The following is a 14,192-nucleotide window of genomic DNA, read 5'->3' as shown; positions in this document are numbered from 1 at the left end:
GCTACAACTTCTTTTAACATATTAGAGAAATGTGGAGACAGTCAGATGGGTAATGACAGAAGGGGAGTTGCAGAGAGAGCAGCAGGGTTATAGTACGTTTATTCCAACCATGTGCTTTTGCCTTTAAAGCAACTACTCATCAGAGCAGCAACAATGATACTCACATACATGCATACAGTGATTCAACTCTAGTCTTTCATTACGCCTCAGAGCGACTTCATGGCCTTCTGTTGTTGGGTGTGTAATTTGTTCAAGGCATGTTAAGTTCTTCGTGACGTAGAAACAAGCATACCCCTTTATTTGGTACACTATTGAGCGATTTTCTTTATTTTCTGTTTTCTATATTTTCTTTGCCTCCTTACATCTCAGCTTTTTCTTTATGTCCTTCTTCCCTCGTGTGTCTTTGTCATGATTTATGTAACTCAATCAGATACTTGACAAGTAACATCTTTGTAAGGCTTGCGTGTTTATCAGAAAGCCTTGATGAGTGGCATTATGAAAGTGAATGTGTTTTTTGTGATTGAACCAAACTATCATTGAGACTTCAATACAGAAGAGATATTGCCTTCATTGTTCAAGGAATTTAAGCAATGCCATTTTCTGTATTGTGCAGAATTTATGACAAACCAGGCTGCAATCTTTTTTTTTTTTTTTTTTTTTGCACATTCCCAGTTTTTTTCAAGGTATTTTTCAACAAGAAACCTATTTGCCCTGACATTGCTAATGAGCATGGAGGCCTGATTCAGTGAAACAACTTACGCAGTGTTAAACATGTTGTCAAAATCACTTCAAAGAACTTTGAAACTCAGTGATACTTGATGAAACTGTCAGTGTGGGTGATGTGTGATGTACAGTCAGTTTTAATGTGGGTCAAGTCTCACAGGGCAGCAGCTCAAGGGGTTTGCTGACTCAGGCTAATTGTGGCATTCAGAGTCAGACGGCATTTGTAGCAGGTTTATAGGCTCTCTTTTGTGGAGCTTGCATGAATGAAGACAAATCATTTTTCACTATTTTATTTCACCAAGTATTTCAGAATGTTCTTACATTTTATACTTTATATTTTTTGGTCTCACATTATAGTAAATTGAATATTTTAGGGGGTTTTGGACTTTTGGTCAGACAAAACAAAACATTTCATTACATCATGTTGTGCTCTAGGGTATTGTTTTGTGTTTCACTGTTTTCTGATTTAAATGAGATAAGAATCGACAGATGAATCAATAATAAAAATGATTACTGAAGGGTGCCTTTTGGTAGTCGCCTATGCTGTTGGGCTGAATAAAGAACAAAAATGAGCAATTAGTCAAATGACAGAAAATTAATCTCCCTCGCTAATTGCATCATTACAAAACAAGTCAAGGACCCAGATAACAAAAACCTCAAAGTCAGTTTCTGTGTGTGTGTGATCTCTAACAATCTTGTCAACTTTTCATGACATCTGAGGGTTAATTGTGTTATAGATTGTCAGCTATACCTTCACACATTTCAAAGGAAAAACAATGCAACGGCCCGGTGTGTTACATTCCTGTGTCAGGATGCTGCTCGTTCAAACAGCCAGCGTACGTTCTGTAGCCCACAAAGACCGGGCTTACTGTAAAAGATTCACCACTTGGACCACCTGCAGCTGTGTACCAATTAAATTCACCACCCACTACTCCCTGACCCAAAATGGCTTGACACACATACACACACCCACAATGATAACAGCTGGAGAGAGTGGAAGCTATCAATAAATAATTGATGATAATTGGCTCTACCCATTCATAATTGATACCCTCAATTACTGCTAAGAGGCCCCACCTGAGTTTCGTGTGTGTGTTTCAGTGCACCCAGTGGTCTTGTATATGACACAGAAGGCGTGCGTGCATGTCCCATCTGCTGTGTTTTGTTGCTGTTCTTTTTTCAAATTTTATGAATTTATCTTGTAAGGGGTGTTGGAGATTGGGCGCATGCCTGTGCTGTCGACATGTTCTCTCTCTCTCTCTCTCTCTCTCTCTCTCTCTCCGACACGCATAGTAGGTCATCCACGTGTTGTCTCCCAAAATGCTATCTCCACTTGTAGCTGTCCAGGCAGGAAACTCCTCTCTCCTGATAAGCAAATGGAGTGCGTGCTCCAGATTCAACATGCTCCCCCTATCAAAGATGTTGTTTGGATATAATCGCAGCATACTTTCACCAATGGACAAGATGCTTTGATTCTAGGTTGGCCATGTGCAGCTGTGCAACTTGTGCATTCATTTATCTTCCTTAAGGCTCTTAGATGGGTCACTGGAAAAGTAAATACGAAGTACCTAACTATGCAATAGTTAAATAACTGGCTGCAACAAATGGCATGTTTTTCTCTTCCTCTATGAAAATGTATCATTACATTGGTGCTACAATGATTAGTCCAGCCATATTTCCACAGAGTTGATCAACTATTTTGATAATCAATTGTTTAAGTCATTTATCAGACAAAAATGCTAAATATTCTTTCCAGCTCTTCAAATGTGAAGATCTGCTGCTTTTATGTGATTTTGTTTGTTTGTAAATGACAATAAATAGTAAAAGAATTTATGAAAATGAACCATACTTAAAATAATATGAGTTGCAGCCCTTTTATAATTATATGGTCATGGGCCTTATTTTTAGTTTTTTTTCTTAAGAATATTCATGGACCATTACCTTGAAACCTAGTAATACATTTGCAATGAACCCTGCAGGTAATCCAAGTAGTCACTTGTGTTACCTGCAAGTTTGTAATCATTTCCTTAAAAAGTGTAAAGTATGTGTCTTCTTACATACAAATAATGGCTGACTCTTTCTCTCTCCACACATTCCTGTAGATCACCACTCTGATTAACCATAAAGACAAGCCAAAGAAGTCGGAGCGCACCCTGGCAGCCATACACAGGGTGGGCCAGGCAGTGAGTGTGGCTGTGGGACGTTTTGTCGCCGTTGGGGAGGCCATCGCCACAGAGAACCAAGAGCTGAAGGATGAGATGGGTCAAGCCTGCTTCGAGGCACGCAGAGCAGGTAGGCGCCTTTGGCTGCATCTTTTTATGTAGTCTACATTTCACTGAATTGCTGTAACACATTGTCAAGTGTTTCTCTATTGGAGGAGGTATGGATATTTAGTGGTCACTGATTTATGTTGTAAAACTATGTGAGGGTGCTTCATCCTAAAGGGGATGCTGTATCTTCCTGTCATGGCCGTGGCTTTATGATGTTCACAAATTGCTACTGAGGGTGTTATAGCTGGCCAGCCAATAAGACTTAATGTCTCCTCATCAGTGTTTATTTGTTAAAGACAAACTGACAGTTTCATAAAGCATCAGGCATCACCTTCAGGCTTCACAGTGTTATCAAATTTTAGCAAATTTCGATTTGTCTGGACGGCCTGGCTGTCAAACTATATTAAACCAGAGGACTTCCAGAGTGTTCTAAAGACATTGTTGTTATTAGGTTGGAAGTAAAGGCTGGAAAAAAGTGCGTCTTCACTCAATAGTGCTGTGTAGAAGGAGGGAATGAATGTGTCTCTGCTGGCTTGGAAAGAACTGCATAATAGATTGTGATAGAGGGCTCCTGGAGACTTTATGCATCAGGCTGTTGGCGAGATTGAAGGAGCTGTAGTTTGTCCAATATTCACTGCCTCATAGATTGCTTCTGTGTTACATCGAGAAATATTTCTGAACCTGAGGTCAAGACTCCTAATTTCTTCTAGGGTTTGTAATCTGCTGGCTGGGCCTTTCTATATGAAGTTTTTTTTATATCTCTCCATGTCTGCATTGCTGCAGCTTCCTTCCCCTTCAAAAACATGCAGGTTTGGTGATGGACTGGTGACCTGTCCAGGGTGTAGTCTGCCTCTCTGTCTGAGAATCTGAAAAGAGAATCTGTTTGGATGGATGTGTGGATACATCAAGTTTAAAATGGTAAACAACTCAGAGAGACAAAGTGGTACAGAGGGTGGAAGGAGGGGGGGAAACAGTGACAACCAGTGTGAAGAAACAAGAATGTGTGGATCACTCTTACGGGACTGTCAGCTTTTATTGAACCCGAGAAAGAAGAGGTGATGGTTTTGTCAGAAATGTGTTTCCCTCAGTGTTTCTACACTTTCTTGTAACATTTTGCTGTTAAAACGCTGTCTAAAAATATACCCTGAAGACACTCGTCAACTCTGTATCTTGCAGTCTGTTCAAACTTTCTTAAAATTCTTTGTTTACGTAGTTGTCACCACTTGCTTTGTGAAACACTTCTTTATAGCTGAAAACTTAGTTCCTATCAGGCAAAACAAGCACCTCATTTAGCCTTCTACAGAGCAGAGCGGAAACAATATCACATTGGATAAGAATTTAGACACAACACCGTGATAATAGGTTTATGTTGGGGGAGCCAGCATGTGTAGCAAGGCGTTTAATCCTCACACAGTGCTGATTTGTAAAGACGGCTAAAACTCAGACAAAGAGAGTGCTGGTGGGAGGAGGAGGAGAATGGACTGATGAGAAAATGTGCGTGTGAATGGGTGTGTGTGCAAAGGTAAGGCCAAGTAAAGTATATGTGTGCATTGTGTGTGTGCTTGTGCAAATGTCTGGATGTGTGTTGTCCACTGTGACTAATTTATTTCAGTTCTCACTCTCCTCTTAGGGAGGTGTTTTCACAGTTTTCCCTTGCACTCCTCCTGACAGATACTGCACAACTGTTCCCTGATTTACAAAAATGATTTTTTTGCCTCGTCTCTGACCATTTTTAAACAAGAAATGATGGATACATCTTCAGGGATGAAAAAGAAATACTTTTTTAGAGTCTTTAAGTCTCCGGGAGAAAGAAGGGCTAGTTAGTGAAGGATTGACATTTCTCTAATACCTAGCCACAGGGAGAGTTTAATCAGGCAGGCTTCAGCCTTGTGTGCTATAATGAATGAAATAAAGGCAGACTGAAAGCACTAGTTTAATTAGATGCTACCCATCATCAGAGCGGTGGAGAGATCCAATGAGGCAGGTCAGTGAAGGCAATCTGCGTTGGATCTCTGTCTCTGTCTCTTTCACTCAGTCTCTCAGTGTCATTCTCACATTCGGGTGCTTCTGTCTCACTTTCTCTTTCTACCTCAGAAAGATTCAAGATAAGATGGTGGAATTAAAGTAAAGTCATATAACATACAATATGTGAGTGTTTAGATACTGGACTACATGTGGACTACAGGTGCAGGGCAATATGGTGGTAAAAAAAAGAAGGTATAAGCCTCTAAGCGTACCAACACTTCAAGGATTTCTTAAGCTTACACTCATGAATGATATTTGAATGGCACAGAAACAAGTCCACAGCATTGTTAGCAGCTCTGTACTGTGCCACAGGCTGTGATTTGAGCGAAATGCTAACATGCTGATGTGTAGCAGAGATATTGTTCACCATCTTAGTTTAGCATTGTTAGCATGCTGACACTTGCTAATTAGCACTAAACACAAAGTACAGCTGAGGCTGGTGGGAATGTCACTAGTTTAAAGGCATTTGGTCATAAACCTAAGTATCAGACAATGCCAAAATGTTTAAGTGATGATGGTGGTAGATGAAAAGTTAAGGGATCACCAAAGTTAATACAATTTATCCTGATGGGAACATGAATATTTGTACCAAATTTCATCGACAGACATTGCCATCCATTGAGTCATCCAAGATTGACTGCCTGCAAGTGCTGCACCAACACATCAAGGATCCGCCTTTCAAGTTTTCACTTATGAATAATAAATTTATCATACAGAAAAAAAAGCAGACTTCACTACACCTGACACATGATTTTCCATGTAGGAACAAACCCCTTTTTTCACACTAAACAGAAGATCAAAGGTCATGAGTACATAATAACTAAGGGGCCAGTGGGATAGCTCTGTTTTTACATTTAAGGTCATGAAAATCCATACTCCAGTCCATGCCATCCATATTCTGGGATTTAGAGGGGTGAGTTGGCTCCCTCTGCTTTCCACACTGGTAGTGTCATGGGGGTTGAGCAGCATTCTTTGAGAGCCAGGCCTAGATGTTTTAACTGGTTAGCGGAGCTGGCACAGAAAAGCAGCCTGTCGGATGCAATCAGTTCGTCAGTGCTGCTTCCTTTTTAAAGGACCAGCCAAACCAAATAGACAGCCAAGCTGCATGGACGGATAGAGACCTAGCTATCTCCCTCCCCCCCTCCTTTCTGAGCTCTCTCTTTTTCTGAGATTTCTCTCCTACTCCCTCTTGCTCTTAACTCTGGCCATTTTCCTCTTGATGGGTATTCAGCCTAAAACTCTGTGTTCTTCCCTTTTTGGGGCTAGTATGAGCAGGTTAGAAAGAGAGAAAAAGGGAAACTTGGATTGCATTTGCATGTTCCCTGTATGTATGAATGTACTCTGGCATGATTGCCAATTGTATTTGAGGGCCATAGTTTTTTTTACCCAAAAATGGCTCACATCATCCAGAAAGCATGCCAGTGGTGTTTGGGTCATGCTGGCATAGCTGTCGTACCACTGTGCTGAATATAGTGCTATTGTGTTTCATCCTGTCCAGGACGATACGTTCTCCCAGAGGTTAAGAGAGGCAGATTGGGAGAACAGTGTGCCATAGTGTCGTCTGAGCTAACTTAGAGGGCATTTTGGAAATCAACAATTGACCGTCCATCCTTCAGTTTTCTCAGTGGCAGCAGGCAAAGCAAGGTAGCCTAAAGGTCTTTCTGGCCAGCCACATCCTCCAGCTTTTCCAGGGAATCCCAGGGCGCTCCCAGACCAGATGGGATATGTAAACCCCCTCCGGCATGTTCTGGTTCTGTCACTCCAACTGGGAGGAGACTCTTCCTGAATCAATCCTTTTCCATTAGGCTCTCCAAATTTAGTTTTTGTTTTTTCCTTTTCATTTTTGAAAAGCAATACATTCTTTTAGATTTGTACTGAGCAGGACATTTTGCAGTTGAAAAATAGAGTGTTTTAAGTCCTTTTAAGTGGAGGAAATATGTAACACTGTTTCTGAATTTCTAAATGCGCTTAGACACATTAGACACTGTTTTCTTGTTACTTGTCACTATATCTTATACTTTAAGAAATGATGCCGATGTAGTTGTGTTGTTTGGAAGTTATGTTTGATAATATCAGACAAGATATTGGCCTGTACAATTTATAGCTCTGTTGCTGAACCAAACTGTATCCTTATCTCCTCTCTCGCAGGTGATGCCATAGCCCAGCTGACAGATGTGGGATCAGCCTTGCCATCTCAGTCAGACGGACGTGTCACTGTGTTCAGTGATAGGACAGGGATGGTGAAGGCTGCCCGCTTGCTCCTCTCTTCAGTCACTAAAGTCCTGGTCTTAGCTGACCGCATCGTCATCAAACAGATAATCACATCACGCAACAAGGTGAGATATGCAAATACACACACACACCTCAGCAAACTCCATCCTGAGTCCTTTATTTCCTAATAGGTAAGCACTGGCTCTCTGAAGAGTACTCCAGAGGTAATTGAAGGGGAGCAGCACATTGAGCAACCACATAAAAACACTGAGCAAGAGACTCTCTCTCTCTCCCTCTCCCTCTCTCAAACGTACCTGGCTATGCTCTTGGCCAGACAGTGTGATATGGATGCAGCTGTAGACTGAGCCAAGAATGGAGACATGGGGCCTAATCAGGACTGGTTAGCCTCGTTTGGACGGACAGTCGACAGCCCCCTGTTCTCCATTACTGGCAAACACAATTACATTCCTCCTCTTTGTCTGGCATGGATAAAATCTGCTGCGTAAGCTCTGCCAGCTAGCCTACCCTCAGCAGCTCAATTAGCAGCCACATAGACTACTATTAACTTAAGTGCAGGTTACTTAATCTGCTGGTTTTATTTTAGGATATAGCCAATGTAATTTCATCACATTGAGCCATTCATACTACAAAAGGAGCTAGTATTAGTAATATTGAAATATATTACACATCCAGTTGGAGTTAGTCCAATAACTTTTTCACTCATTTCACTCTTGAGATATTAACATGGTAAATGATGTTCTTGGCTGTTTTTGCTTGTTTTTGTGGAGGGACTAGAAGACCACAAACCATATGTGGCCATTCACCGTACTGCTCTAATTTTTTCACTCCTCTCAGGTCTTGGTTACCCTCGACCATCTGGAAAGAGTCAGCACCTTCCAGGAATTTGTACAGATTTTCAGCCAGTTTGGCAATGAGATGGTGGAGTTCGCCCACCTCACCGGAGACAGACAGAATGTGAGTAGCATGTGAAGAAAGCTTTTCTGTTTTTTTAAGAGTATAAGTAATCATCAGCACACTATCAATTAAATGTAAATGTGGCAGAAAGCTGCATATGGATATAGTGATGTTTATGAACATGCAGTAATTTGTTTTTCTTGGATGAACACTACATCAATAATTTTGTTTATTCATGTAGATGTAATCATCTAACGGACACGGATTTTCTGAACATGGTATTCTGAATGTGCAAGCAGGTGGTGGAATTAGACTGTGAAACCTGCAGTACTTGAGCAGGCAAATCAATAATTCAAGCACAAATATTTACACTTCCCAACAAATCAAACAGTGAAGTAACAAGGCTTCTTGAGGCGTCTCTTGTTTCTGCAAAGTTTCCCCTCTGTGTCTATTCATTTCTAATCCATGTCTCAATCCATAACAGAAATGTACAGGTCAGTTATGACTCATGCTCCTCAAACGCTGTTCACATCACGATTCAGTGTTGATATGAACTGACCTATGCTTCCAGCGACGCATTCTCTCTGCAATATATCAGCTTATACCCTAGCAAATTTGCAAAACAAAACTTCTGCTCAAAGTTTTAGAAAAAACAGTCCAACTTAGGGCTTCTAACTTTGTTCTGTCAAAGACTGCTAATCCTACTTTGATGCATACATTCAGCCTCTGCAACTAAAGCGCTTTGCCTGCAGAAGCTGATGTAAAGTGCAATGGCTGCGATATCTAGACAGGGAGAGAGGATCGACCAGCCTTCATTCTGAGTTTCTTCGAGGGCCCGTGTGTTTTACACACACATCATGTCTCTCTCTGGCGCTCGTCATTGCAGCTAATGCTCTCTCTCCTCATTTGCCACCCTGTTTTACTCATGCACTCCCATGCACACACAGGCACAAGCACAGAGCCCTTTAGAAAATCTACCATCTTCATCTATGGAAGCCAGGCGAGTACAGAGGCAGAAATAATGACAGATAATCACATTGTCTTTGTAATCTATGGCGAAGTGATGGGAAAGGAGTTGATGCAGCTGCCTTTTCCCATATCTACCTAATTCCAGCTGTCTATTTTCATTTGGAGTACACGAAGGGGGATGCAGCATGTCATACACACTGTGTCTTCTTTGCTATTCTGGTAGCATCTCTTTTTATTAGATGACAATTAACCCGGGAAGTTTCATGTGTGTGTAGACTTGGAGAGGAATCTGTGTCACATTTGTGTGTCCCTTCAAACCAGCATGAAAGAGATTTGTTGCATACTTTTGATGTCCCTTGGGCACCCCAAGAGTTCTCAGAAGTTGCAACTGGAGTAAAGCCACCCATTACCATCTGGTGTGTGTGCGCGTGTGTGTGTGTGTGTGTGTGTGTGTGTGCGTGTGTGTTTGTGCTGTAGGACTTGAAGGATGAGAAGAAGAAAGCACGGATGGCAGCAGCCAGAGCAGTGCTTGAGAAATGCACCATGATGCTCCTTACAGCCTCCAAGGTAAACAGCTACTGCACCAACACTGGACCTCTGGGCAAGGGTTGTGGATTATGTCCAGCTTAAAGATTTAAGGCCCACTCAAGTTTATTTAATTTCAAGGTTTCTCAAATGCTCCTATCAATGGTAATATTCAAAACTCAGTCATGTAATCATAAAAAAAACAAAGAGAGTGAATAATTGTGGTTGAAAAACATGACAAGGGATAGAAGTTGAAAAGGGTAGAGGAGGGCACGAGCTTTGACATTTCACGTGGAATTCCTTCCAAAGACTTGCCTGAGGCATCCAGATTGCGAGTCGGCGCGGATCAACAAAGACGCCGTGTTCCACCGAATGCGCTGTGCCCTGGAGCAGGTCATCGAGATAGTCACTGAGGCACGGAGCTGTGGGGAGAACAAGATCCTTCCTGCCAGCATCTACAACGGCATCAAGGACTTCAAGGTAGGATCAGAAATTAGACTTGGTGAAGGAGTCGATATATATCACGGTAAAGGCTTAAGATTAGGGATGCTCGTCTGACAGGTGTTGGCCCGTGAAGTTAAGTAATGATCCTCTTGTGGATGAAGCATCATGAAGGAAAAGTATTTTTTAGCTGTTTAAAAATGATTGTAGCACAGCCTTGACAGTAAAATGGCAGTATAATAATCTATTCATATAAATAAGAAAGAATAAGTTTGAAGCAAAACTGTTTGCAGCATTAACATTTTTGCATTCACTGTTTGAAAGCTTCAAATGTAACTCAGAGATTCAACATGGAGGACCAGACCTATCTATTTTATAATTTGGGTCATATGGTTGTGTGAATCACCATTTAAACCTACATCATTATGACTAATCTCCTCCCTCTTCCTTGGGCACTGGCAGATGAAAGAAATGAAAAAACAAAAAAAAATGTTTTGAAGGGGTCTTTTCCATTGAGATAAAAGAAGAAGAAAGCATTTTAATGAAAGGACCTGGAGATGCGTATTGCTTTTAATAAATGACTTCATGGCTCTTAATGGCAGAGTTTAACTAAAAGCTTATGTAAACTTATCATCTTAGGACACATAAGCAGAGACCATTATTTCTCTTAAAAACAGATCTTTGTTGAAAAAAACATAAAAGAGATGCATAAAACAGGAAAAATGCATTAGCTTTTATGTTTGTGTACTTGAGATGCTGTTTGCAGAATTTATTGGGTACCTTTGATAGCCGAAGGTGACTCTAAGGCTAAACCCATATCCTGCAATCCTTGTTATTTAGTGATGAGGTCAAGTGCATGATGAGGAGATAGCAAATTATGTTTTTTCCCTCACAACATTTGTCAATAAAACTCCTGTGTGTGTTGCCACCTCAGTCTTTTTCTCTTCTCAACAATCCTTCCCAACCCTCCTCTTTCTCCCCCCTCTCCTGCAGTCCAGCGTGGAGTGCCTGCGGGAGAACCTGTACTCCTTGTCACCCCAGAGCGTGGGCAGTCAGCTGGAGGCGCTGGTGGAGCGGACAGAGGACTTCACTGATTCGGCCTACACCAGCCACGAGCAGCGGCAGGCCATCCTAGGTTTGTGCCAGCTGGCACGCCAGGACACTCAGCAGCTGGTACACGCCTGGGTTGAGGCGGTATGTTGGCACAAGCAGGCACGCTTGCACAGATGCACGTACACCTACAGGAATATTCATAAAAAACATATGCTACTATATGAAGAATAATATCTCATCTGGAAGAAACTTGTAAAAGTATGATAATAAGATGCAAAACAGAGTTATCCAAGCAAAGAGGAGGAGATCTGGGTTGTTGTTGTCACTGTTGTTAGTGTAAGGAATGATGGGGAGTTGGCAAGGTTATAAACAGAATATAATATATTTCTAAATACAAGTGGGAATGTGTGGCATGCAGTGTCTGTTCAACACACACACAGACACACACAGCGTGCTACACAGACAGAAATCCATACAGACAGACATTAAAAGTCCCTCCCTGGCTCACCCAGTCATTCACTTTGCCTACTCACTTTCTTTTCACACATCCCTCTTGGAACAACAGAGCACAACAACTCACCCGAATAACTGTTTTTTACCGAGGCTCGTTCAGCTGCGAGAGAAACGTCACGTAGTGTTCCTCGTCTTACTGCCATTCAGCAGAGTTTCCTTGGCCTTCAAAATTGATGGACTTATGAAACACAAGTCATTATGTTGCAGTTTCTCATTGTAAACTTGTTTCAGTGTGTTCACGGAGAGAGTGCTGCCACATAATTGTACAGTAGTGCCTCATCTAGCCTTTGCAATTGAAGATCATCTGGAGAATTGAAAAGACCACAATGTTTTAAAATTGCAGAGAACGCGTCTGAATGTGCAAACATTCTTGGGTGTTCTGCCCAGTCTAATTTGTGGTCTTGATTCTTGTTGTGGCAAGTTTAGTAAAATATATATTTATGGGTCAGAAAGTATGAAATTTAGAAAACTGTTGAATATTTAAATGAAATAATTTGTTTAAATCATTTTAGTTTGATTACACAAACTTGCATGTTGAAATGCCCACCTTTCTTTGCATATTCAGAACATAATAGGTCACAGATGTAATTGGAAAGTCAAAAACCATGCTATTAAGACAAGTACATTTTTCAATTCAGTCTTTTTCCAGTGTCATACTCTTCTAGATAAGAATGTGGGTTTGTGTGTGGGCCTGTAAAAACCACATTGGGCCTCATGTTTTATTCTCCTCTTCCTCTCTCTGTCTCACCGGAGCAGCAGTCTGTCCATGCCAAAGAAGCCACAGAGGACATGGAGGTGGCCATCCTGAAGACATGCCAGAGCATCAATGACCTCAGACGTGAGGTGAGCAGCAGTCTGTCTCTGCTCTGCCCATCCGCCCCCTGAGTCTGAATGGATGTATTCAGCTACAGACAGACACAGACATGATGTCTCTCGCTGGATGTCTCTGTAGCTGGTTTCCTCACTTTTCTTTTTCACATCACTCTTCAACTCACCTGTCAACTCAACTATGTCATTGTGTCACCTCTACTCTTCTTCTTTTTTCTCAAAATCTACCCTGTCTCTCACTCAACTTTCTTTCTCTTGTGTTTCCTTCAGCCTCCATAACTGCTTCCTCTTCTTATCCTGCAATGTAATCTGTGATTCCTCCTCCAGCTCCATAAGGTGGCCGTCGGTCGTGCCTCAGACTTGCTCAAGGTTCATGGGGAGCAATTGCCTCTACGGGCTCTCAAAGCTGCAGGTGCCGAGGGAAACCTGGAGGCAGTGGCGGAGTATTCACGAAAGCTCACCGAGCAGAAGGAGCAGCTGGTGGAGGTAGGCAGAGGGCAGGGGCAAAGGGAGCAGAGAGGCTGGGAGAGGTTTGGTGGTAGGGCCACCTAGTAGAGGTGTACAACTGGTAAAACCGCACAAAAAGCTGGCATGCCACAAGCACTTGTTTATGCAAGCAAGCACATACAGCTTGAGATGAATGAATGAATGAATACACCTCTAATCCTCAACCAAATTCAAGTCAACATGTGGTTTTGTTATGCAAACACTGAGCGGAAAAATACCATGCAGGCTTTGTCATGTCTTTGCTTGTGGCCCTGACAAACAAAACTTACAGTATAGTTTGAAAAGAGACATTGTGTAAAAGTAAAGGTGCTCTTTTTGGGAAATGTATAAGAAGTACTCAAAAAATTGTTTTGGTCATTCACTCAGTTTCCACCCACACTAAAAAAAAGCTATTAAAGTTAATTTTCCTTCCTGCTGAAAACATACATTTCTACATAATATTTCTACTTACATTTCCAACCAGAAAAGTTAATGTGGTTACTGTATAAACCTGTAGAAATATATCATTTGTCCACTGTGATACAATTAAGTATGATCACCTATGATTGTTTTTTTTTCCAGTAAGAGTTAAATCAGTAGTGTATACAGTCAGGCTTAGCATTTATCCATTCCCTGCAGAATAACTTTTAAAAGTCAGAAGCACCTCCAGTCAATAATTTTTTCCTCCTGTGTCACCTCAGACGTGTCGGCTGCTGTGCCACGTGTCGGGGACAGAGCCTCTGGAGATTACCTGTGTACACGCCGAGGAGACTTTCCATGTCATTGGTCCACAGGTAACAATAACCCTCCAAACATCCTCTGTATGGATTTCTGTTTTTGTTCATTTGATATTATACCCCATTGACTTGATGTGTAAATGGCAGCAAAGAGGGGAGACAGGATCAGTCTACAAAGACATACAGGTTAACTTTAATTAAACCTTAGAGCCACTTTGTTCCATCCAACACTTTTATTGTATGTCAATAAAGTCAAACCGGGCTCACAGTGGTCGGGGAGTGAAATCAAACCTGAGTAATATTCTAGTTAGACGCAGTGGGGAGGGAAAATAGACAAATTACCTCACGTCTCCTCTGTCTACCTCCTACACCTGCCAGCCATTCAAGATGGCTGAGAACATGCCGTCCACCTAGTCCCCCTATCCCAGATCTAATTATGTTTGCTCTTGGAAATCGTCCACGCCAGTAATTATCCAGCAATGTAGAATGTCCACGT

At 41.7% G+C, this 14,192-nt stretch overlaps 1 protein-coding gene across 1 annotated transcript in view; it reads left to right on the top strand.

Annotated features, from left to right (window-relative positions):
* ctnnal1 (catenin (cadherin-associated protein), alpha-like 1) overlaps positions 1-14,192 on the top strand; it is a 45,733-nt gene that overhangs the window by 23,132 nt on the left and 8,409 nt on the right. Inside the window, exons 2-10 of the mRNA XM_070921742.1 lie at positions 2,826-3,015; positions 7,167-7,354; positions 8,085-8,204; positions 9,591-9,680; positions 9,948-10,118; positions 11,073-11,273; positions 12,402-12,488; positions 12,801-12,959; positions 13,661-13,753. Coding sequence (XP_070777843.1) covers positions 2,826-3,015; positions 7,167-7,354; positions 8,085-8,204; positions 9,591-9,680; positions 9,948-10,118; positions 11,073-11,273; positions 12,402-12,488; positions 12,801-12,959; positions 13,661-13,753 — 1,299 coding nt within the window. The remainder of the gene's footprint in view (positions 1-2,825; positions 3,016-7,166; positions 7,355-8,084; positions 8,205-9,590; positions 9,681-9,947; positions 10,119-11,072; positions 11,274-12,401; positions 12,489-12,800; positions 12,960-13,660; positions 13,754-14,192) is intronic.

This window comes from Enoplosus armatus, chromosome 16, assembly GCF_043641665.1.
Source record: "Enoplosus armatus isolate fEnoArm2 chromosome 16, fEnoArm2.hap1, whole genome shotgun sequence".
NCBI classification, from domain to species: domain Eukaryota; kingdom Metazoa; phylum Chordata; class Actinopteri; order Centrarchiformes; family Enoplosidae; genus Enoplosus; species Enoplosus armatus.
This window is presented reverse-complemented; position numbering and strand designations above follow the sequence as displayed.